Here is a 24,603-nt window from a genome sequence, read left to right on the forward strand (position 1 = left end):
CCTTGGCAGAGAGCCAGAGGGAGACCTCTGACAACAGACAAGAAACACCCACAGAGCCCTGGGGCTAGAGGCTACCTTTTGCTCTAGGCTTTACCACTTCTGACCCAACCTGGGGCCCAGAACAGCTGCAGAGAACAGGGAATTTTACAAAGAGTTTGATTTTATTAATATTTAAATATATTAAATATTTCACTGAAATACATAGTACACCACCCTCCCCCCTCCCACAGTGGTTACATTATAAAACCAAAGCCCATGGGCCTCCCCTCCCCTGACTCCCACCTACTGGTGAGGGAGAGGGCAGTGGTAGCCCAGGAGAAGGGCATGGCTGGCACTGTGGTATGGGGAGCCAGGGTGTGGACAGGCCCCTCCCACCTGGCAAGAAGCAAAGACAAGTCACCCAAGGCTGAGGTCTTCCCACTATAGTCTACTTACTCCCCTCACGGCGCCAAGCAGTCCCTTCCTATCCAGGGATATGGCTGGGGGAAGGAGAGCTGATTTTCTCTCTGGACCAACTAGTTTTTTCCCCTCCTTCTGCCTTGACCAATGAAGTGCCTAATGCCCCATCAATTGATGCACAAAGACCCCCCAAGGCAGGCATTACACAGCCAGAAACCAGGCCTCTGCAGGGAGCTAGAGTCAGAAGGGGCATGAGGAAGGGCAGGAGAGCCACCATACCTTTCCATTCCCCAAACCCTGCAACTCTGGGGACCCTCTCCTCTGCCTCTCTAGTCACCTCCAAGACAAAGCGATCTCCAGGCAAAAACTAGGCTAATGCCTCTGGCTTAAATAGATACAGACAGAGAAACCAAGGCACCAACTTAATTCAGGCCAGAGTCAAGGAGGTTTCAGGGAAAGTAGCAAACGGGAGGCAAGGATAGGAAGGAACTCTAGAATCCAACCTCCTAGCCTTTCCAGGCTTCAACTGGGGCGCCGGGGAAATGCTAGACTCGGGCTGAAGGCTGGGGAAGGCAAAGTTCAAGCTTTCTCTGCCTATCCCCTAGTACCAATATCTGGGTCCACAGAGGGATCCCATGCTACCTCAGTCCCAAAGCATGCCACATCCCCAGACACAAGCTGGGGAACCCAGGAAGTTCCTGAGCCTCTGCTCACCAAACCCCAGGCAGTTCAAGTGCATGGAACTCTGGGGCTGAAGCAGGCGCTTGGGTTCCTGCCCCAGACAGGGAGACAGTCATGCTGCACATGTGGCCCCCAAACGGCACTTAGGGATTTGGCACAAAAAGGACTCCTCTCCCCAGGGCCACCCTCCTTTTGCTACCACACCCCATCCCACTCCTGTGCAACCTGGGCATCTCCCTCTATCCCTCGAAAAAGGGATCCCTGCTTTATTCCCAGAAGACAGAGGCCCACAGGAGAGAGGCAACCGGGTGGATGGCTGAGGAGCAGGAGCACAAGGACACACACAGACCTGGAAAACAGATACACACACAAAGACCAACATGCACGCACAGATACACAAACACACAGGCCTTTCCCAGAGCCAGACTGGGGAGGACAGGTTTGGGAACAGGGTCATCTTCCTCCATGCCCTGACCCTTTTCTGTTTGGCAATGGAAGGGGTAGAGATGCTCTGTGCCCCCGTGCCAGCAGACAGCAAGTAGCTGGGGCAGAGTGCCCTGATCCTGACTGTGCCAGGCCCATCAGACCTGGCACCACCCTGCTCCCCAGCTAGCCTGCTCTCTTTGGCACCTGCAGGCAAACTTCCAGCTCCTGATCTTCTGACATCCCTACACATGCCCTGGCTCTCTGGCCAGGCATTTTCACAGTACCAATGAGGCCAGACGCCCCTTTCCCTGGAGCCATGCGGGAACTGGGGCTAAATCAGAGCTGTCCAAGGTCCCTTTGTTCCCCTTTGGGGATAGATCATGGGACTAGGATTTGGCAAATAGAAACATTCCTCTGAAATATGGGCAGAGCTGGGTCCCCAGAGCCTCTCCCTTCTCTGCCTATGCATAGCAGCTAGGGAGGAGACCTGGCTGGGGTGGGGGTGCCCAGGACAGGTGCGGGGGTCGCAGGCATAGCAAAGGCAAGCATGGAATAGGCACTCCTCATGCCTGCCCTAGACTTTGTACAAAATATTCCCAGAAAAAAGAGGGAAAGGAAGGGCCCAGCCCTGAGCCTGTTGCCCAGACAGGGGAGGGGCAGGCATGGCAAGCTGCCATTTTAATCAATCTCTCAGAGAGGAGGGCTCCCTCTGCCTCTACTTCCACCTGCTCCTGCCCCCAAAAGCTGGAAGAAAGGAGAAGGGACAGCCCTGCCCCAGTTAAAAAAGAAAGTCACTTGCATAATCCTCTTGGTATCCCCTCGCTCACCAGGCTGAGGGCAGATGAACGTGGTCCGAGCACAGCTGGCTGTGGTTTTCCCTTCTGTGGTTGGCAGAGTCAGAAGGTCCAGGGCCCCTGCCATGGCTGCACCAGCAAGCACAGAGCCTGCTCAATGCCCACCTTGGTCCCTTCCGCTGAATTTGCAGCAGGGCCCTGCTAACTGCTGGGGCCCCCATTGAGGAAGTAGGTGGTCATCTCCCCCTTGCCCTTCACCTTGACCACCCCTCGACACTCCAGCTGGTAGCCCTTGGAGGCTAAAACCTGGTACAGGTCCGTGGTCACCTGGGGGGTGGGAAGGAAGCCTGCTTAGCCTGGATTCCTTCCTGCTGTGTCTGCAGGGGCCCAGGGCTTCTCTAGTCATGCGAACTCCCCTCCCCCAAACCCTACATCTCCAGCCACACAACACTGCCACCCTGCCCTGCCTGTGCCTGCCTGCGCCCGCCTGCCCTAGCTAACTGCAGAGAAAGCCCTGTGGACACCCTCTGGGCCTTGCTCATAATCCCCTCACCTGGATTCGGTCAGGAACCCCTGTGCTGTCCATACGGCTAGAGACATTCACTGTGTTCCCCCAGATGTCATACTGCGGCTTCCGAGCCCCAATGACACCTGCTACGACTGGGCCCATGTTCAGTCCTAAGATGGGAAGAGTAACAAGAAGGTGAGATTAGTGAATGCTTCAGGATCAGCCCAGGGAGTGACTGATCTCACCTCCTGACACTTTGAGAAGGACCCAGAGGAGAAAGCAGAAAAGAGCTAAGTCTCCTAGCTGTAAAAAATGGAAGATCTGCATGTCAGCTGAGGAGCTCCTTGAGTCAAGACCCTGCGCCAGCCACGTTATTTCATCCTCACAACAGGCCTAAAAGGGAGGTGTTATTATTCCCACTTTACAGATGGATACTGTTGTTGTTAGCTGCCATCGAGTCATGGTGACCCCATGCTCCATAGGGTATTCGAGGCTGTGATCAGAAGCAGATCGCCAGGCCTGTCTCCTGAGGCACCTCTGGAATCTCTGGCCAACCGTTCAGCTAGTAATCAAGTGCTTAACTGTTTGTGCCACCAAGGGACTTAGGGACAAATAGCTGGATATAATGTAAATGAAGCTTAGAGAAGTTATGTGACTTGCTAAATTAGCCAGTAAACAGAGTGGCCAAAATTCAAACCCAGACTGTCTGACTCCAGACCCCATGCTATTATTAACTACTCAGTAGTTATTATTATTAATATTGTTATTTACTATCTGCTGGTTTATCTGAAAGGAAGTACTTCTTATCAAACTGGCCATAGATAAGGGCACAGGTCATAGAGTTTAGATAAACTTGGTTTCCAGTTTCAGCTCAGACATTGACTAGTTGACTTTGGGTGAGTTACTTGACTTTCCCTGATAGTCAGTCTCTTTATCTGTGGTTGTTGTGTGCCATTGAGTTGATTCCAACTCATAGTGACCCTACAGGACAGAGTAGAATTGCCCCTATAGGGATTCTTAGGCTGTAATCTTTACAGGAACAGATCACCCGGTCTTTTCTCCCGCAGCACCACCGCTGGTGGATTCAAACTGCCAAACTTTTGGTTACAGTCAGGCACTTAACCATCACACCACCAGGGTTCCTTTTTTAATTTGTAAAAAGGGATAATATTAATAATGTGAGGATTCAAATGTGCTCAAAGGTATCTAGGACAGTGCCTACCTAGCACACAGTAAGACCTCAATAAATGCTCTCTGTTCTTAATATCAGACTTGGCTTGATACAGGAGGTGGGAGGGAGGAAACCCCACAAGCACCAATGGAGAGTCCCACTCCCAGCCTGCTCCCTCAGCTCCACCCAGAAACGGTCCTGGGAAAGCCTGGCAGGCAGCCAGGCCCTCTCACCAATCTTCATCTGGAAATTGTTGAAGGAGTGCTCATTGATGTGCTTCATCTGCTCCATGAGCCGCATGGCATAGTCGGCAAGGGCAGTGATGTGGGAGCGGCCCACCTGATCGTAGGTGCTGGCGTTCAGCCCCGAGGCAGCCATGTAGGTGCTGCCAATTGTCTTGATTTTCTCCAGCTGCCGGAACCGCTCCTCACTGATGATCTGGACAACACAGGGTAGAGTCTGGCGGTCAAGGCCCAGAGGCCAAACCCAGCCCTGCCCCAATGCTCACTCCTTCTCATGCCTTGGCTCCTTCCCCTCCCCCACCTCAAAAAATGCCCCTCCTTTTAGTGACTAGGTCTCCTTCACCAGGCAGCCATTGGAAACCCAGGTCAGGACTTGGGCACAGAGCTTTAGTAGATCAACTTCATAGCACCCTCATAGAACCCAGAATCTCAGGATATTGTTACCCGTCGCCATCCAGACAATCCCAATTCATGGCAACCCCATATGTTACAGAGTAAAACTGCTCCATAGGGTTTTCTTGGCTGCAGTTTCTACAGACTGGAGTATCTGGGGAAACGCTGGTATCACAGTGGTTAAGAGCTACGGCTGCTAACCAAAAGGTCAGCAGTTCGAATCCACCAGGCGCTCCTTGGAAACCGTATAGGGCAGTTCTACTCTGTCCTATAGGGTCGCTATAAGTTGGAATCGACTCGACGGCAATGGTTTTTTTTTTTTTTTTTTTAAGATCTGGGTGCTGCAAATGCCTAAGTGCTCAACTGCTAGCCAAGAGGTTGGAAGTTTAAACCCACTCAGTGGCACCGCTGCAGACAGGCATGGTGATCTGTTTCTGAAGGTCACAGCCTTGAAAACCCTCTGGAGCTGTTCTACTCTGCATAGGTGGGGTCACCATGAGTCAGAATCGACTTAAAAACAACAATCTTTACGGAAGCAGATCCAGGCCTTTCTTTCACAGCACCACTGGGTGGGTTCAAACCATCAACCTTTAAGTTAGTAATCAAAAGCACAAACCGTTTGCACCATCCAGGAGGGATATTAGGCATCTATTACTCTAACCCTCACTTTTTGGGAAACTGAGTCCAGAGTAAGGAAGTGACTTCCCTCCAGAACAGCAAATGGCCCATTCCTGACCTGGATGTCTAAGATTCGTCCCCCTGTTTGCTTCCATTTTCTCTATTCAGGGCCATCTTGCTTGTTTGGCCTCATGGGCTCTGTCCACAGACTATGCCTTCTCTACTGACACCCACCTGGCACCTATGCTGCCCTATCCATAGACCCTAATGTCCTCTTTCCCTCCCCTACAGTGGTGACCCTGCCCCAACAGGGATGACCCCCTTCCTGCCTCTGTAAAATGGAGGCAGGGACTTCCCTGTCCCTGCCTCTACTGTACCTACCCTTTCTCCTGCGTACTGACATCCTGGGTCTCATCCAATCTCCCTTCCTTCTTCCAGTGCCACCCACCCCCTCCAATCCTGGCCTTCTATCCAAAGTTTTCCCCACTCCTCCAGCCCCTAAGTCCCCCCACTCCCACTTGTCCAGGCGACTGGACGAGTACCTCATCAAAGTCCGCGATGATCTCGTTGAGCAGCCGTAGGCACTCTACGCCCTCGTTGTTTGCCTCCAGCTCCACATAAAACTCAGAGAAGTTGGCGATGGAAGCAAACATGACAGCCACACACTCACAGGACTGATAGTAAAGCTCATCATTCCGGCGCTCGCGGGCCAGAAAGTGGGCGGCCACATCCTTGGGCAGGATGTTGTGCAGCAGTCGCCGGTTGTAGGCCTGGAGCTCTTCCATCTCCTCCTTCTCCCCTGTTGCCTGTGGACACCACCCCCATCACCTACTGCCCAATACTCATGAGGAGTAGGTGTAACAGCCAAGGCCTAGAGATGGGCATCAGAGGGAATCATGTGGAGGAAGGAAGGCACAGATACAGATGAGGCCTAAAGGACAGGCAGAGGGGTGACACAGGCTGGTACAAGACAGGGCAGGGGATCTGGAATAGGCACAGGGAAGAGATAGGCATGGAGCAAGGGTGGGCTTGGGGCATGGCCCAGGCTCCACCCCCAGGACCTTCCTCAATCCCCTAAGACCCCACCCAATCACCTGCAGTTTCCAGAGGAAGTCCAAGCGGGCAGTTGACTCCACCTGCTGGGCATGCAGATAGAGCGCCAGGGCAAACACCAGCAGAATCACAGGGGTCATATACTTGAGTGCCACCCTCCCGGGAGCTGGGCTGAGGGTAAGCAGAGACACACTCAGTGTTTGAAGGAGACATGTGGAAGCCCTATCCTTGCTGCCCCAGAGCCTCACTTACCAGTCTAGCCCATCGAAGGTCTCGTTGGAAGAAGCTCTGGCAGGAAGACACAAGAGACAAAGTCATCAGTGTTTCCTGGGTCACTGGGTTGGGGGGAGGGGGGAGAGACAGACACTGTATTTACTGAGCACATGCCATAAGGGAGGCACTGAGCCAGGACTTACATTAACTCATTAAGAACAGAGATTAAGAGAAGGTTTCACTCTTGGGTCCTCTACTTACAAGCTATGTGACCTGGGCCAAGTTGCTTAACTCTCCTGAGTCTCAGTTTCCTCATCAGTAAAACAGGAATCAGATCTAAATTATGTGTGTAAACAGCTTAACACAGTGCCCGGCACATGGCTACTGAAGTGCCTTCGATAAATATTAGTTACTATAGTCTTTACAACTACCCTGTGAAAGAGATGGTATCGCCATTTTACAGATAAGGAAATTGCGACTCAGGTTACCTCAGCTGTCCAAGGTCACACAGCTAATGAGAGGCCGAATAGGAATTCAAACGTAGCAGACTCCAAAGGCTTTTTCTACCGTAACAAGCAGACATCAAAGTGGTGGGGTTTTGGAGAAAAAGCCCATGTGCTGTCCCAGACAAAGATCTGAAGCAGGAGTCACAAGTTCTGGTTCCTACCCAGAGTTCTGCCATCAAGCAGCTGTGTGACCTACAGGTGGTTAGGACAGTAGATATGAAAGTACCATGCAAATGTGGGAGGGATTTTTTTTTTTCCAGTTCTAGTCTAAAGATACAGGAATTTCCCAGAACTGGTGTTTCCTTGGGGAGACTGTTTGGGGTCATGTGCTGGGAGCTCCTCCATCTCCCTCAGGGTAAGAGTGAGTGGTAGCATGCCAAGGGCACAGGGGCCTGGGCACAAGAAAGGCTCACAGTGACCCAGCAGGGTCAAGGAGGCCCTGGGGGATTAAAGGGGCTGAGAACAGACTCACAAGCCATGGACACCAAGCAGTAGGTCATAGTTGTCAAAGATGGTGGCCGGGGGACCCAGCAGAAGCAGCACCAAATAGATGAGCCCCAGGACAAGGATCATGGCCAACTTCCCGATGCTGCTGATATGTAGGAAGACAGAGCTGGCCAAGAGACTCAGTAGCATGTTTCCAACGAAGTACTGGGGGGCAATGGCAGAAGCAGCGTTGGGTGACGGCCAAGGCCATGGTGCCCCATGGAGGGGTAGCCCTGTACTCCCCTGCCTGCCACAACCTCACCTCCACAACCCTCAAGCCCGAACATCCTTTGCCCTCCATACCCAGTCCCTACACTACCCAGACTCCCTGGCCGCTCCTGGAGTTGGGGACTCTAGTGAGTTCCTGTGTCCCCAGTGCCCATCATCAGGCCTGGCAGAGAGGGATCAATAACTCATACTGGTCAGGGCCTCCCCCCTTCCTGAGCACTGCTCGGACACCTCGGGGAAGTTGCAGGTAGGTGCGGTGCCCTCACACAGGGGAGCATCCAGGCCCAGAGAGTAATTGAGCTGCTGCAGGTGGCAGGCGGTGATGTCGGCAGGTGTTAAATTCAGCATCCGGGCTGCACAGGTCCGGATGGGGGTGTGGTTACAGGTGAACTGCAAAAGTTGGGGAGGCATTATCAGGGTTTCCAAGGAGAAGGGTCACAAGGGCCATGCCCAGGTGCTTTATCCCCCAGGGGCCAAAGTTTTCACTCAAGTATCAAAAGAGACAGGGAGAGCAAGGAAGAGGGACAATTGGAAAATTAATCCCACCCCCCTCCTGTGAGATAGTGGGCTCCCTGAGGGCAGGAAATGTGTCTTATTCTGTACCCCCCAGTTCCAAGAGCAATGCTCGGCACAGAACAGAGGTGAGAGAATTCCCACTGGACCTTTACCATGTTGGCAGTGGCAGAGGTGAAGACAAGCAGAACTGAAAAGATGCCAACCGCAGTGCTGTGTGCCCGAGAGCGGACGATATTGCGGGACAGATGTTGCAGGGCCTTAGGGAACAGCTGGTGGCAGGCAAGAGACTGAGAGTTGGTGGAGTGCCAGCAGATGGGGAAGGACAACAGGGATAGGGCCCAACTGGAGAGGCATGGCCTTCTCCTCCCTCTACCCACGTGACCCCTCTCTGCCCCTCGCCCAGCCTGCCCACCCCAGCAGCCCCTGAAGCCTCCTACATACTGAACCACAAGAGTACACAGCACAGGTCAGCACAGTGATCAGCAACAGCAGGAAGGTACTGGCATAGATCCCAAGCATCAGGGTTGAGCTGGGACAGAACAGGGGTGGGGAAAACGTTACTCTGGAAGACTGGGCATCCCTGTCTCACCCCCAGGACAGGCAGGGGTGCAGACCCAGGGACGGTGGGCTTGTGTGGGTATGTGGGAAAGTTCTGGGAAGTAATGGAGGGGCAGGGAAGCAGAGGAGGAATAGGGCTCTCACTGTGGGAAGACGAGGAGCTGGATGAAGCAGATAAAGCAGAAGACCAACAAGGCACAGGCAACGTAGGCTCCGAAGCGGGGATCCACCTTCCGCGAGTACTGAAGGAGAGCAGGCTGATCTGGGGGCTGGGTCACCCCTGGGGGGGCGGGGGGCGGGCGGGGTGGCAAGAGGCAGCGTACTACCAGGGACCTCAAGGGGGAGGAAAAGCAGTTGGCCCAACTAACATGGACCCCCACTCTGCCCTATAATCTCCTTGCCATCCCCCAAAACCCTCTCCTGCTCCATCACCTGGGCTCAAACTTCCCTGCCAGGACCTGCCTTCCCATCCCTTGTCCTTCTGCCCTTATATCCCCCAAACCTTCTTCTCAAGGTCTTCTCTCTGGAAGGTGAGCAGGAACCGGCGCACGTGGTCCTTGCGGAGCTGGTCAATGCTACGTGCATCAATGGCACGGCCCAGGAACTCGTCTACCTCATCCTCGGGGTTCAGGGCGTCTTGGGCACCCCGGCTGAGGTCAGGGAAATGGCTCCACCAGGTGTAAGAGCATGTCCCGTGTGAGGGGGAAGGGCATGGGCAGCACCCAGGGAAGGGAGTGTGAGCCAGGCATGCGACACCTGCTCCCAGGCAACACGTCCAGAGCCAGGGAAAGGGGGTCTACACACCCCACAGCCCTATCCCAGGGCACAAGTGCCTTCCCCCCTTCCTTTTCCCCTCCTCGGAACCCAGACTTACTTGTCTTTGCTGGAATCATCAATGCCCTGGAGAAAGACAAAGTGTGTGAGTGAGTTAGGGGGTAGACCACCACCTTCTACAACCCTGCTGCCCACTGTGCTGAGGGTTTCCCCACCATATACTCTGGGGGGCTTAGGACTCCTAGGATGAAAACATCTCTCCTGTCCCCAACACTAGAAATCACCATCCATGAAGATGGCAGCCTCAACAAGGAAGGCAGAAGAGAGGAGGAGGCATACAGTGTTAAGGGAGACAAGGAAGTGAAGCTCTAGGTCCTGGTGCCATGGGCCCTCACCATCTGGCGGAAAGCTTTGGAGTCCTTGGTACGGGAAAAGGCACGGTCGGGCACCCAGCGTGGCATCAGCCCCTCCATGGAGTTGGCCCGTGTCCGTTGCAACTTGGCCAGCATGGCCTTCTCCTCTTTCTATGCAGGCAACACAGGTACAGACTCAGAAGACGGGTCCAGACAAGGCCTATGCCTGTTCCTCCCCACCATTTCTCCTTCTCCCTACTGTCCCCCCCCAGCCCCACCCTGGCCCTGACCCGCTTCTGGCTGGCGCCCAGGATGAGGAAGGTCTCAATGTGCTGCTCCTTGAGGTATGCGTTGCGCTCCCCACCTCGGCCCAACTCCACCTCGTAGTCCCCATTCAGGTACTCCAGCGTGGCCCGAGTGATGTGGATGCGGCTGTGTGGGGTCAGGAGGGTGAGACCTTGGTTCTCCCACCTAGCTCCCATCCCCGACTGCCAGGACCCCTCCACTCACCCGGCCCGGCCCCCGGCCTCCATGTGGTTGGCCAGGGTCACATCATTGGACCACACATCAAACTGCCATTTCCGAAGGCCGAGGACACCGCAGTGCACACGCCCACTGTGGATGCCCACGCGCATATTCACATTCACACCTGTCACTTCGCGCACCAGCCTAGAACGACATAGCTCTGGCTGAGCTCCTAGTATAGCCTGTCCCACTCCCACCCGAGAGCCCAGCCCCTCACTCCCCTCAGAGCCAAGCCAGCAAGGATAGACGCCGGTACAGAGGGCAGGAGCTCAGCCTTGACTAGACACGTGCAGAAGGCTGCATGCGGCTCAAGGACAAATGTTTGAGAACTGTGTTTGCTAGCAGGGGCCCAGCAGCCTCTTGTGGAACTAAGCTGGAGAGACGTCACTGTTCTCACTTCAGCCCTGCCCAGCTGGCATTCTCTCCAGCCCGGATCCTTCCCGACCCCCCACACCCAAGCTGGCTGGAGTCTCAGGGTACAGATGAGTCTCTGCACAGGCTGGAGAGAAGTGGCCCGTGAATGTCCCCAGGGAAAAGGCTGACTGTATGTGGATGGTGAGAGGGGAAAGGGCCATTCCGCTCCTCGGTGATGGATCTCAAAGACAGAGGAGGAGCCACGACTGAGGGGAAATCCTGAGGACACATCAGAGGGGAGGAGGGGTCTGGGGCACCCACAGTTCCAGGAAGCCTGGGAGTGGGCCCTGCTTACGAGATGGCCTCGATCATGTCCATTCCCATCTCCACACAGCAGTGGGCATGGTCTGCCCGGGCCTCCGGCAGCCCTGACACACAGTAGTAGCAATCCCCTAAAATCTTGATCCTCAGGCAATGATTTTCCTGAAGGGGACAAGAGTTGGGGGGGGTCACCTTTATTCTTGCCCCCGCAGCCTGCCTAGCCCACCATCTTCACTGCAGACTCTGTCTGCCCCCGCACCACAGCCTGCTCCACCCCAGTCCCAGCACCCTCACCGCGGCCAGCTTGTCAAAGCGGGCGAAGAGCTCATTCAGGGTCATGACCAGCTCTTGTGCGGTGCACTGGGAGGCCAAGCCGGTGAAGCCTTCGATGTCAGCAAACAGTATGCTGGGGATGACGGCAGAGGATGGAGGAGCCATGTATCCCTCAAAGGCTCCCAGACCCCACACCCCTCCGGGCATCCTCCCACCTCCACCCTACCTGACGTTGTCATGCTTCTGGATGTAGATCTTGTGGAACATCATGTCTTCTTTTTTAGTGTTGATGTCTTCTTTCATCTCCATGGCAACATGCTGGGGCAACACTGACAGCAGCAGCCGCTCCTAGACCGGTGACTCCATCAGGGCACCACTTTCCGCTTTGCCTCACATCCCAACCCCTCTGGTCCCTCCACATCCTCAAGGCTCTCCTGGACCTGTCTGGAGGCCTGAGCATCCCTTCTGAACTGTGGCCTGCCCCTGCCCAATGAAAGCCCTCAGCAGATACACAACCCAGCTCCCTAACCATCTTCCACCCACCTCCCTCCACCCTCAGGTAGGAGTCCCCATTGCACGGGCCTCTGTGATGCATAACCCAGGGGAACATCTATACCACAGTATACAAAGATTATAAAAGGCAGTGAGTCTGCTCCTAAGGCTCTCTCAGGCTGGGGTTGGGAGAGCAGCCCCACCTGCTGCCGATTCTCATGCTGCAGGTGCAGCCGGGCCTGGATGTAGCCACGGGTCTCCTGAAAGGCCTGGCGCTGAGACACCTCAGCCGGATAGTGTGTGCAGATGCCAATGACATTGGTGCAGAGGAAAAGCAGTACGTTGGCACCGAGCTGCGAGAGGGTGACAGAGGCAGGCAAGTGACCATCCCCTCAAAACCACTTGCCAGGCTCCCTGTGGAAGCTCCTTTGGGGAGGAACCAGAATCCCGCGCCCTTTCTGTCCCTGAGCTGCTCCCCACCCGTGCAGGACATGTCCCCCACCCCTCAAAGGCCTCCAGTCCCCAGCCCCTGCTTGGCTCACTCCATGGCTAGAAATGAGATCTTTTCAAAGCTCCTGGGAGAAGCACCAACTAGGGCCAGGTAGGTCAAAGGGCCCAACCCCACAAACACCCTAAATAAAAGAAAAATGCTGTTCCTTCTGCAGGTGGTTCTCCTTACAGGATAATTCCCAGGAGATCTGACCTCTAATCCTCCTGTGAGTGACCCAGACAAGTGACCTCATCTCTCTGGGCCTCCGTTTGTTTGTCTATAACCTGAAGAGGGGGGATAAAATCTCTAAGGTCCTTCCCCGCCCTGACATAACTGACAATAATAATACCATTATCATTACTATCACTGTGGCTAGTTTGTTGACTGCCTACAATGTTTCAGGATTCTATGGGGGTCTTCTATACATTAACTAATGTACTTCTTAGAATTCTATGAGATAGGTAATAATACTCCATTTTAAAGGTAAGGGACCAGGCAGAGAGAAGCTAAGTAACTTGCCCGTGATTATACAGCTCCAATTACCTGGCATGGGATTTGAGTCCTGGACAGCCAGACCCCAAAGCCTGTGTCCTAACCCTACTGTCTAGTATATTCCAAGTTTCCAAGATTCCTACTTATCCTATTCACCCCAAGCTCTTGAGGCTCAGCCCCAGGACCCAGGCTTGGGAGTCATCAATTCTACTGACACAAAGAACCCTGTCTAACTGGGAATGGATTGCCACCATGCCAGGCCACCCCTGAGACAGAACTCCCCCATGCTTCGTCCCTCCAGGCCCCATCCCCCAGGGCCCTCATTCTAGGGCTACACAGCCCCAATCATCAGCAGTAGTGTTGGTTGAAGAGCAAGTCTAGAAGTTGGCCTCAGTGTTTGTGGAAACTTAGGGGTTAACCTGGCACTCCGGACTCCACCCCAGAGTTGGCTGGGGCAAGGCTCTAGTTTGAGAAGGGAGGGAAGGAGCACCAACTGGAAGCCAGGAGTTCCGGGCTCTGCCCGGAACCAGAACTCGTCCTGCAAACTTGGGCAGGTCACTTAATCCCTGGGACCTCAGTTTCTGCTTGGGTGAACTGGAGGGGTGGGTCCAGCTAAGCCCCTAGCCTCATCGAGCTCTGAATTCTAGGATTGGCTCCCAGCTTCCCTTGCCAGTTCAGCTCCCAAGCCCAGGACCGACTGGGTCGAGCTCTCTGCCCCTCCCCCACACCCCCGCAGTAGCAGGGGTGAGGAGGGGGATACACTATCTCCCTTGGGGGTTTCTAAGAATAGCCCCCAGTGGGGGAGAAGGAAAGGGGGGGCAAACCAGGCAACTTCCCTTCCTGGCCCCAGGAGCCCAAGAGGAAAATGTGAGTCACAGCAGAGGGAAGGGGAAGGGGGACGAGAGACTGAAATAACTCTGTACACACACACACCCCTATCTGAGTGTGAGAAAAAATGGATGCCAGGGGATTGGAGGAGACTCCAGGCTGGGCCTGGGTCACTGGGTGAAACTGCTCTGTGTCTGAATGAGCAGGTCAGAAGGGGAAGAAGGCTCCTTCCCAGAGCGGGGCTGGATCTGGGAGGGGCTTGCCCAAGCTCCCCCTCCATCCAGAAACCCACATGCCCACCTGGGTATAGGGAATCGTTTTCATCTCAGGGGAAGGGTATGGGCAGCCCTGGCCCAGGGGTTACCTACCCATCCCAAGAATGTGCCTGCCGAGACCCACTGGGTGAGGCTACAGACGGGCGCCCCTAGGGAGGTGGGCAGCTGGCACAGTCCTGCCTCTATGGGGCTGCACCTCCCCAGTCAGGCACTGGCCCGGCTCTGGGCACAATGCCAGCTGAAAGCAGGGAAGAGACACCCACCCACCCCCTGGCCAGCCATAGAGGAAGGCGGAGGGGAGGCACCCCAGGGAGGCAGCCCGCCCCAAAGCCCAGCTGGATAGCTAATCTGGAAAAGGAGCTGAGGGGCTAGCAAGAGCCAAGGAAGTCTGGCCCTTTAAGAGGTCTGACAGTGCCCTGGGGGCACAAGCTCCACAAACAAATGGGCTATAAAGTTACTTTTAAAAAGGTACGGTCTGTTCCTGAGCACAGGCAGGGCAGAGGAGGGCATGATGCCAAGGCACCCAGCTTCTCACCCTGGGAGCCCCAGGAACTTCCTCTTTGTGGTTGAGGCTAGAGTGGGCTACAGGCCACAAGCCCTGGGCAAGGTTCCCTCGAACCTTAAGCAAAGCACAGGCCAGCCTCCTCTACCTCAGGGTGCCTATGGAGGGCCGTGAGGTATGCTGGTTAGGGGACTGTGCCTAAAGCAGCCTCAGAAGGACCAGCTGGGGGAGACACCCCAATTTCTGCTCCCTGTGCAGACCAATGGCATCTCAACCCATGCTCCATGGCCCCTAAAGAGATGGCGGGCTCCACTTCTCAGAAGCCCCCTCACTGGGCACCAAACCCTACAGCACTCCCTGGCCCCAGACAAGAACACTGGTCTGTGGGCCTCTATGCCACTCTGGGAAAGGGTGGGGCCCTAACAGCAACATCTTGAGGTAAAAATGATTTTTATCCCAGTTTTACAGATTACGGACACTACAGCTCCAAGAGGCGAGGCTAGTTGTCTAAGATCCCACAGGGGAGGATGCAGCCCATTTGACAACCAGGTCGGCCTGCACCAAGCCCTTATTTCTCCCTCCACGTGAGCCCTACCTCACACACCACAGAGAACCCCAAGGCAGTAGCCAACTCGGGCAGAGAACATCAAGGCAGGGCTGTAAGGCCCCTGGCACCCAGGATGGGAACAGCAAGATAAGATTAGACCCTTAATGCCTGTCTCTTCTACAGTCTGACCCCACTCAAACCACGCCCAGCCCCCAGGGAGAACTGACCCCAGCTCTTCCTTCCCTGTCCTCTCAGAGATGGCCTCGGTCCAGGGAAGAGACATCTCCTCCCTTGTCAACTCCATCCAAGCCTGCTCATCCCTCTCGATCACCACCTCGAGCTGCTTTTCAGGGATGGCACCAGGGCCTCAGTCTCAGGTGTCAACACAGGGCCAGAGATGCCAAGGTCTAGACACAGCCTGCACTACTCTCTCAGGCGTCTCTGGCCCTGGGGCTAAGCACCAGGGGCACTGCACCCCACCTCCAGCCTTATATTTCTATAGGCTGCACTAGTTCGGGGCCTCAAGCCAAAGACTATTACCATGGTGACAGAGTACAGGCTTGGGTCCTGGTAGCCAAATTCCTGGGGCCCTCCCACCCCTCGGCAGTACACTCTGCCCCAGACCCCTAATGGAGGCCATCTCCTAACACTGGGCCTCCAGCTCTTGACCCTCCTTCCAGGTATTGTTAGACATCCTAAACCCAGACTCCACCCAAGACCTGTATCCCCATGACTCGCACACCCCTCCATTACGAGACCCCTCCACATTCCCAGTCTGCTGCTCCCCATGCCTACCTCCCTTACCACCTACCTGCTTCCAGAGGAAGGCATCTCCACGGTTGAGTTGCCAGGCCAAGATCAAATGCAGGGTGGAGAGACCCAGGCCACTGAAGACGGCCGCCCTCATGCGGATGGGTAGGAGCGTGTAGGTGATGTAGACAAAGAACACAGGGCACCAGAGGCCTACAGAGGGGCTGTGAGGGGTGGCTGCCAGGGCCCCCCCAACCTGCACAGCTGCCAGGATGCCTAGCACCACGTAGCTCACCACCCACATGGAGTCCTGGCGAAAGCTATGTCGGTTACACACCACCATGAGAGCCACGAAGAGGGTGGCAGCACAGGCCAGCAGGGCCACGTAGGCAGGCTGAGGGCGGGCAGGCACGGCGTGGAAGGCCAGCAGCACAGCCGTGAGCAGCACCAGCACCGCCATCAGCAGCGTCAGGCTGCTCTGGTTCATCTGGAAGAAGTACCGCTGGTACAGGCGCTCCAGTTTGGCAGAGCGGAACTGCTTTGACTGGAATACCTGCACCAGACGGTGCCAGCAGGATCGCTTGCTCCTCGGCACCATGTTGGGCGCCAGCTCGGCCACCCCTACTGCCACTGTTGCCTCTGTGTCCTCAAAGCCCAGGGCCACCGCCCGCAGCCCCAGCTCTGTGCCCTTGCCTGGGCCACCCCTGCGGATGAAGCCTTCTTCCTGCCAGGGGCACCGAGGGGGAGCTGCAGGAGTAGGGCTGGGAGGCTCTGCATCCTGGAGGCAGCTCATATAGTGGGGCGTGCAGAGGCCACTGGTCCGTGTCCCGCGGCGCGGACGCTTTTGCCCATTGCGTTCACCCCAGGCTGTTTTCCGTTCATCCACTTTGGGAACCAGGAGGCCACTAAACCACGACATGCTGCTGGGAGGAAAGGAAGGAGATGGTATTAATACCACCATCGCGGCAACTGCCGCCACCAGCAGCAGCTATCATTAACTGAGCACTTCCTACTGCCAAGTGCTTCATATACACCATCCTCATAAAACTACTCTGAGATAGACGATGGTGTCTCCAGTCAATGGGAGAGGAACCTGAGACATAGGGAGGTAAAATAACTTGCCCAAGATCAAGCAGCCACAAAAGTGGGAGGACCAAGGTTCCCACCCAGATCTGTGTGACTCCAAAGCCACTTAGAAATTCACTGTTTCCCATAAACCACTGATTTCTGGGGGATCACAAACTCAAGTGCCTATGTCAGTGAGTGAAGCAGCCCATGTAAGGTTCAGGAGAACTGGGAAGAACCAGAGAGTTCGCATCTGAGCAGTAGGGCAAACACCACCCAGCACCAGCAGGTTGTTGACACTGGCATCCCATGCGGGTCTGGTCTTCTCATTTTTCAATAGCTGAAAAAAATTCTAGATTTTAACACGACATCTCCTGATTTGTAAGTGTTGGTAACTAACACATTTTTCTTCAGCACTTCGGGCCCAATAAGTCCAGTCTGCAGAATGAATTCAGCCTGTGAGCTTCCAGTCAGAGACCTCTGTACAAAAGGGAATCTCTTTCCACATCCTTACCAATCACACACACACACTACGCAAACTTCACCAAGCTAAAGTCAACTTCTCCCTCAGGTCACAGCTTAAATGTCACTTCCTCAAGGAAAATTTCCCTGCTCCCCCACCCAGAATAACTTTGGTCCCCTGTTTTACCCTCTGTATATTTCTTCCACAGTACTTCTCACAATTATAATTAAGTAATTCCTTGTTTAATGTCTCTGCCCCATGACTATGAGCTTTATGACGGTAGGGTAATATCTGTTTTGTCGAGCTCTCGAATTCCTAGCACCAACTACTGCGCCTGGCTCAGCAAAACCAAAAAACCAAACCCATTGCCACTGAGTCAATTCCAACTCATGACAGAGAACGGCTCCACAGGATTTTCTTGGTTGTAATCTTTATAGAGGTAACCCTGGTGGCATAGTGGTTAAGAGCTATGGCTGCTAACCAAAAGGTCGTCAGTTCAATTCTACCAGGCGCTCCTTGGAAACCATATGGGGCAGTTCTACTGTGTCCTATAGGGTTGCTATGAGTCAGAATCGACTCGATGGTAATGGGCTTGTTTGTTTTTTTTGTTTGTTTGGAATCTTCACAGAAGCAGATCGCCAGGCCTTTCTTCCACAGTGTTGCTGGGTGGGTTTGAACCTTTAGGTTAATAGTCAAGTGTAAACAGTTTATGCCACCAGGGACCTCTGGCTCATAGTAGGCACTCAATAAATACATGTTAAGGGAAAAGAAAGCTCAAGGGTGTTGATACAGAGCAGCTAATGTGAAATAATACTAATCCTATGACTCTTCGTCTTTCTCACTCCACTCAGTCATATTAGCCTCTTTGCTGTTGTTCCTCAGCACACAACGCATGCGTCAGCCACTCCCTCTGCCTGGAACAAGAGCTGCAGGGCCTGCTCCCTTACCTCCCCCAGGTCACAGCTCAAATGCCCTTTCTTCAGTGAGGTTTTCCCTTACTGCTCCTGTTAAAATAGCAACCCCTTTCCTGCAGCTCCCTATCTCTTTCCCCAGCTTTGTGCTCTATTTTTCCCCATAGCTCTTATCAGCAACTGTCATTCTATATATTTTACTTATTTGTTCATTGTCTGTCTCTCCTTACTGGAACGTCAAAAAGGGCAAGAAGTTTTGCTCACTGCACCAACTACTGTGCCTGGTTCAGTAAAACTAAAAAACCAAACCGTATTAAGTCTTGCTGTATCTACAACACTTAAACCAAGACCAAACCAGTTGCCATCGAGTTGATTCCGACACATAGCAAGCCTATAACCGCCCCATAGGGTTTCTAAGGAGCAGCTGGTGGATTTGAACTGCCCATCTTTTGGTTAGCAGCTGCCAGGGCTCCCTAAATGAAAAAACCTGTTGCCGTTGAGTCAATTCTGACTCACAGCGACCCTATAGTAAGATCTAAATAAATGTTCATTGAGTAGATGAATGGATGGATGGATAATACTCCCATGCACTTTCTCTGTGCTTTGAACTTTTCAAGGCTCTTTGACATGCCTAATTCCATCTGATCCTTGCCAAAACCCTGTGAAGCTACTATAGGATAAATCTGACAGAAAACAAAACTGAGGTCCATGGCAGCTTTTTATGGCTGACCCAAGTTACAGAAATCATGGGTATCCAAACTAGCCCCGGACCTCAGGTTCCCTAGTGGGTAGTATCTCTAAGTGGGGTGGGAGGGCTCATGACAATCCCTTCAATGAGTCTCCCTGCTGAGGCCAGGTCAGGAGAAGGTAGGGATAAGAGCATTGTGATGCGTCACCCCCAGGGCTGAGCTCCCCCAGGCTCACAGGGCACCCTGAGGGGCCCCTCATCCCTAAACCTGCTGAGCTAGCAGCAATGACATTTGTACTCACTAGGGGATGAGGAGGAAAAGTACCTAGTGCTTACCCCAGGTGGTCACAGGACCAGGCTGCTCTTGAGCAGCACTCAGGGCAGACACCTAATGGCCCACAAAGCAGAAGCCAGGCTGGGACCTTTCTGCACACCCTGAAACCCTCATCCTTGGGTGACCCTTAGCCAAGTTCTCTGAGCTACACCGCAAGTTCTCTTCTTCTATACCCCATAATATAGCATGCCCTTCAACCCCTGAACATCTTCATCAGGCCCTATCCTTCTCAGATACATGGAGGAACAGATCAGGAATCCAAAACTTTTGGTCGGGCTGGCATTTGGAAAAGGTCACCAAAAAAGGCCTGGCTCTTCAAAATAGAAGTATGAGCTTCAGGAGACCAGGTTTCAACCCTTAGCATGATTATTTGCTAGCTGCATGACCTTGGACAAGTCACTTAACCTGCCTGAGTCAGCTTCTTCATCTGTAAAATGGGGATAATAATGGTTGTGAGCAGTCCTGGTGATGCAGTGTGTTAAGAGCTATGGCTGCTAACCAAAAGGTCAATAGTTCGAATTCACCAGCCACTCCCTGGAAACCATGTGGGGCAGTTCTACTCTGTCCTATAGGGTTGCTATAAGTTGGAAAGAATCTAACAGTGCCTGTCACATAGTACACACTCGATAAATATCAATTCTTCTCCCCACCTTACATCACTTCCAACCAAACCTCTGCCAGCTTCCAAGAGATGGAAAGACGGCAAAGTCATGAGCAAGAACACGTGTTTCCCCAGCCAGTCAGACGCCTGGTTCTATCAGTCCCTGTGTCCGTGTCCTCGTCCTCGTTGTCAGTCCCCAGAGCTGCTGGGGACAGAGCCCAGAGCAAGCAAGTTTCCCACCCCCATCCTCCCATGACATTCTGCTTCAGCATCCTCCCATTCGCCAGCCCCCTGCCCTGTTCCGACAACACCCTCCCCAACCCACGCACTGGCTCAGACCTCTGTTCTCAAAGGACCTGTTTCTGGCCATATTCCCAGCCCCTGGAAGCACATCCTAGCATCTGGCTCATACTCACAGAGGAAGGGGCAGACACTGTCCAGGGAAATGCATGACCCTTCTAAGAACACTCTGACCCCTAAAGGGATAGATAGCTTCAAGGCTCTGGAACTGCCGGACTAACTGCAACCACCCCACTCTGGGCTCCTCCCCAGGCACTGCCCATCCTGGGCGACCTGCTGGGCTCCAAGCACTCCTGGCACCCCATGCCAGGCTGGAACAACAGGGAAGAGGGGAGGGCACAGTTCAAAACCACAAAGCCTCCCCGAAACCCCATTACCCAGGAACCCATCATTATGAACCCCAGGACCCCAGCACACCTTCCTCTTCCCCAGAGATAATGCTCCTGAACTTCTGCTTCTGACCTCCTCCTCCCCTGAGCCCTGGTCTCTTTGCTGTCTCTCACAGATCTGCTGCTCCAGGCCGGTCTCCCACAGCGTTTCCCACAGTTGGGGCAATGTCCCATCCAGCCTGGCAGTCCCAGGTCCAGTGCCCATTCGAGTTCCTTCCAAACCCTGCTCCTTCAGCGGGAGACCCAGAGTTTGGAGCAGGCCAAGGCCCAGCCCCAAGGATGGCTCTACCAAGTGCCTTTAGCCCAAACCAAACCCTCTTCCTGACCACCTCTCGTTGTCCCATCTCCAGGGCTCGTCTGCCCCTGCCCTCCTGGGCAAAAGGAGGCCCCAGGGGATTTAAAGTGACTTCAGAAAGTTCATGGCAGAAGGCACTGCCCAGGCAGGGTCCTTCAGTGCCAGCACCGCCCACCATGCTGGGATGTGGGCCTCAATTCCTTGCCTTTCCAGATGTAGAGGAGCCTCCCCAGTGTATCTGTAGGTCTAGTGCTCCCTTTTCCTCTCTTCTCAGCCCTTGGTCTCCCTAAAGACTGCAGAGGGCTCCCACCAAAACCCCCAAGCACAAAGCCCTGCACCAGGTTCCTCCAACTCACAGGGTACTCTGGTAAGTGAAGGACAGGGGAAAGGGTCCTCCACTGCCTGATTTCACCTCTAGCTTTTCAGTCAGGCCCAGAGGGGGGAGGGGAAAAGCTGACACCACCCCTTTCATTCCGAGGCTTTGGGGTAAAGGGGTGGGAGGGGGGTTCCTGCAGGCAGAGGGCATCCCTCTGTCTGCCCAGGCTGCCTGTCCCTCCGCTAAGCACAATCACACTCTACCCCAAACTTGAAGGCTCACCCCCCAGCCCGGCGGCATAAACCTCAGGACAGCCCTTCCCCCAGCACATGCCTTTCCCCCTCCCCTGGGCAAGCCAGGGAACTCGGGGCGGGTGGAGGAAGGGAAGCGAGTGGCAGAGAATGAGGGTGGAGACCCTTGAGTCCAGGACCTAGGAGTCCTGGATCTCTCCTACCTCCTCTGTGACTTCCCTCTGCCAACCCCAATTGCCTCAGGCTACCCCAAACACTCCAGAGACTACCTATCCCAGGCCTCGGCACCCCCCGTCCCCCCCGAAAAAAAAACAAAAACTCGCGGGTGCAGCCCGGGTGTCTTCGAGCCCCACAGAGACCCGAGTGCCCGGCGCAGCCACTTCCCCCAGCAGTTGTCCCGTGGTCTCACCTGCCTGCCGGGGTCCGCGCCTCCCCCGGGCCTCCGCCCCGCCGCCCCCGCGGGCTCCGGCCCGCCGGCCGGCAGTCCCGCGGTCCTTCTCCTTGCCCGCGCGTCCCGGCTGTCCCTCCCGCCGTCCGGCCGTCCGTCCGGCGCTCGCCCCCTCCCTTGTTGTCCAGCGCAGCCGCCCTCTACCCCGGATCCAGAAGTCCCCTCCCCGCCTGCTCCCGGACTCCCCGCCTTAAAGGCACAAGCTCCTTTTGTCTGGGCACCCCCTCCCCCTCCGCTGCAGCGGGGGCCCAGTGGCCCACTCTCCTTCAGAGGAACAGAGTAGGGGTGGAGGAGACGAAAGAATGGCACCCCTCCCTCCGCGCGCCCCCTCCTCTTCTCCCGCCGCTCCCTACCCGGGTCTTGGGAAAACAAGCGGCTACTGTTCTGGGATCAAGATCCCGGGGGAAGGGGACCTTCCACCCCGCCCCCCCCCCGCCCTCCACCCTTGTCCAGCATCCTTCAGCATTCCCCTCCCACCCTCACCCCAGAGGTCCCCAAGAACGCCAGCAAACCCACCCTCTCGTGGCTATTACCCCTGCCCCGACCCGCCCCCCGAGGGTCGGCTTCCTTGCTGTCAGGGTCCCCAAGAGCTGAACCGTGCCTAGCTCCCACTCCTCACCCATTCTCTTCCCTCTCCCAGCCCCCACCCTACCATTCCCGCCCTGCCTGCCATGGCCCCGCTCCCTCCCGCGGGAACTTAGTTTAATAATTAATTAAGATTTCATTCCACAAGGCGCCAGGTGTGTGCGGCCTGCTTCCCCGCACACCACTTCGTGCCTCCTCCCCCAATCCTCTGGGACACCTGCCCGGACGCGAACCTGCTACACCCAGAGCCCAGAAGGCAACCGAGGGAAGGGGCACCCTCCGTGCTGTCCTCTGGCCCCGTGCTCTCTGGGGAGCCCCTCCGCCCGCACCTGCCAACTAGCAGCCTCCCTCCCTTGGGCGCCTTTTACCCAAAGGGCTGTGCTTCCCTGCTGGGGGGTGGGGGTGGGGTGGGGGGGTGCATTGCTAGGTACACGTACTGAGAAATTGTTTGGCATTTTTATTTCCCACGTTTTCCAGCACAAAGCAGCTGCCCAAGTTACCTGGGAGATGGGAAAATCACGTGGAAGCTGCTTTAACCCTTTGAGGGTTAGAATGATGGTGGAATCAGAAAGGGAGGAGGGTTAATCCTAGGATGTGGGTGCATCTGCTGTTAGAGCGGGTGCCATTCCTCTAGAGCTGGGAAGAAGACAGCCTACCCGGCTTCCTTCGAGGCCCGGTCCTCCTTCCTTCAACATGACCTGTAGCTTCTCCTTCCAATTCAGCCCTTCTCTTGGCAGCCCCTTCCCTACCCTAGGTCCCACAAGGTAGATATCTGAAGCAGCTCCTTCCTCTGACCCAGACTTCCCTACATTCCTGTCCTTCAAGACCCATCGTGAAGGGGACCACTCCAAACCCCCACTGGGATTCCTAAGCCCAGGGCAGAATGTGAGGCAAGGAAGAGAGGGGATTAGTTAGGAAAACAAGTTTCCATCACTTACCCACCATGTAACTGCAAACTACATAAAAAAAATTAAAAAACTACATAACTTGGGTAAATCATCTCTTTGAGCCTCCCCTGTAAGTTGAGGCTATCTGCCTTGCCTTTCTTACAGGCTTTTGAGGATCAGATAGAGAAATGTTGGTGAAAACGTTTGAAAATGGCAAAGTGGCCTAAGTAAGAGAGCTTATTCTGCCATGTATGATTCTCAGTTGCACAGAGCTGACCTGTAATTTGACCTTTGGGGCCTGTTTGCCTGACTTCTCCCTTCAAGCAGCCAGCATTCTCACCATTATCAAAATTTCCTCCGACCTGAGAGTGGCATCTGGGGTCTTAAAGGCTAGCAAGTGGCCATCTAAGATGCATCAATTGGTCTCAACCCACCGGCAGCAAAGGAGAATGAAGAACACCAAAGACATAAGGTAATTACGAGCCCAAGAGACAGAAAGGGCCACATAAATCAGAGACTACATCAGCCTGAGACCAGAAGAACTAGATGGTGCTTGGCTACAACCAATGACTGCCCTGACAGGGAACACAACAGAGAATCCCTGAAGGAGCAGGAGAGCAGTGGAATGCAGACCTCAAATTCTTATAATAAGACCAGACTTAATGGTCTGACTGAAACTAGAAGGACCCTGGAGGTTATGGTCTCCAGACCTTCTGTTAGCCCAAGACAGGAACCATTCCAAAGCTAACTCTTCAGACAGGGTTTGGATTGGACTATGGGATAGAAAATGATACTGGTGAGGAGTGAGCTTCTTGGATCAAGTAGACACATGAGACTATGTGGGCAGCTCCTGTCTGGAGGGGAGATGAGAGGGCAGAGGGGGTCAGAAGCTGGCCGAATGGACACAAAAATAGAGGATGGAGAGAAGGAGTGTGCTGTCTCATTAGGGAGAGAACAACTAGAAGTATATATAAAAAAAAAAAAAAAGCAAGGTGTATATAAATTTTTGTATGAGAGACTGACTTGATTTGTAAACTTTCACTTAAAGCACAATAAAAATTAAAAAAAGAAATTTCCTCCAATCTGGATCAAGTACCTGCTATTTACCCCTGAGAATAATGTTTATGGTCCATATGGGGAAAATACAAAAGACAAATCAAATAGAGGAATGTGTGCATTATGAAATGAAATTTTATGTTTTGGCATAGAAGGCTTCATCCTTCTTTTTATTCTGTAATGAAAGGAATTTGGTTATCAACCAAATAATTTGGAGAAATATGCTAGGAGTCCTTTTCTGGACAC

The 24,603-nt window shown here is 54.2% G+C and overlaps 1 protein-coding gene across 3 annotated transcripts; it reads right to left on the bottom strand.

Annotated features, from left to right (window-relative positions):
• Positions 1 to 205: 205 nt before the first annotated feature.
• On the bottom strand, positions 206 to 22,670 carry ADCY6 (adenylate cyclase 6). Of its 3 annotated transcripts, none has more exons than XM_049882983.1 (22): positions 22,648 to 22,670; positions 15,830 to 16,688; positions 12,088 to 12,237; positions 11,619 to 11,740; positions 11,414 to 11,525; positions 11,154 to 11,281; positions 10,430 to 10,588; positions 10,210 to 10,351; positions 9,962 to 10,090; positions 9,667 to 9,692; positions 9,295 to 9,442; positions 8,937 to 9,034; positions 8,676 to 8,763; positions 8,387 to 8,503; positions 7,950 to 8,108; positions 7,477 to 7,655; positions 6,538 to 6,573; positions 6,327 to 6,456; positions 5,775 to 6,038; positions 4,213 to 4,417; positions 2,854 to 2,978; positions 206 to 2,627 (listed from the first exon to the last, which is right to left on the bottom strand). In XM_049882983.1, the coding sequence occupies exons 2-22, from the start codon at positions 16,685 to 16,687 to the stop codon at positions 2,502 to 2,504; spliced, it is 3,501 nt and encodes a 1,166-aa protein (XP_049738940.1). In that variant the 5' UTR covers position 16,688; positions 22,648 to 22,670; the 3' UTR covers positions 206 to 2,501. The 3 variants fall into 3 exon arrangements, with proteins under 3 accessions (XP_049738940.1, XP_049738938.1, XP_049738939.1); XM_049882981.1 differs by lacking the exon at positions 22,648 to 22,670 and adding an exon at positions 21,791 to 21,940; XM_049882982.1 differs by lacking the exon at positions 22,648 to 22,670 and adding an exon at positions 21,791 to 21,940 and having other exon boundaries at positions 15,830 to 16,691.
• Between the last annotated feature and the right edge of the window lie 1,933 nt (positions 22,671 to 24,603).

Source organism: Elephas maximus, chromosome 4 (genome assembly GCF_024166365.1).
Source record: "Elephas maximus indicus isolate mEleMax1 chromosome 4, mEleMax1 primary haplotype, whole genome shotgun sequence".
Lineage (NCBI taxonomy): Eukaryota > Metazoa > Chordata > Mammalia > Proboscidea > Elephantidae > Elephas > Elephas maximus.

Bases quoted from the DNA above. Each gene is read 5' to 3' on its own strand.
- ADCY6 (XM_049882983.1), bottom strand. From the start codon at position 16,687: ATGTCGTGGTTTAGTGGCCTCCTGGTTCCCAAAGTGGATGAACGGAAA. The intron at 12,238-15,829 runs GTAGGTGGTAAG...ACCCTCTCGCAG, and splicing joins ATGCCTTCCTCTGGAAGCAG to CTCGGTGCCAACGTACTGCT. The intron at 8,109-8,386 runs GTAAAGGTCCAG...CAACTTTTGCAG, and splicing joins CCTCTGCCACTGCCAACATG to TTCACCTGTAACCACACCCC.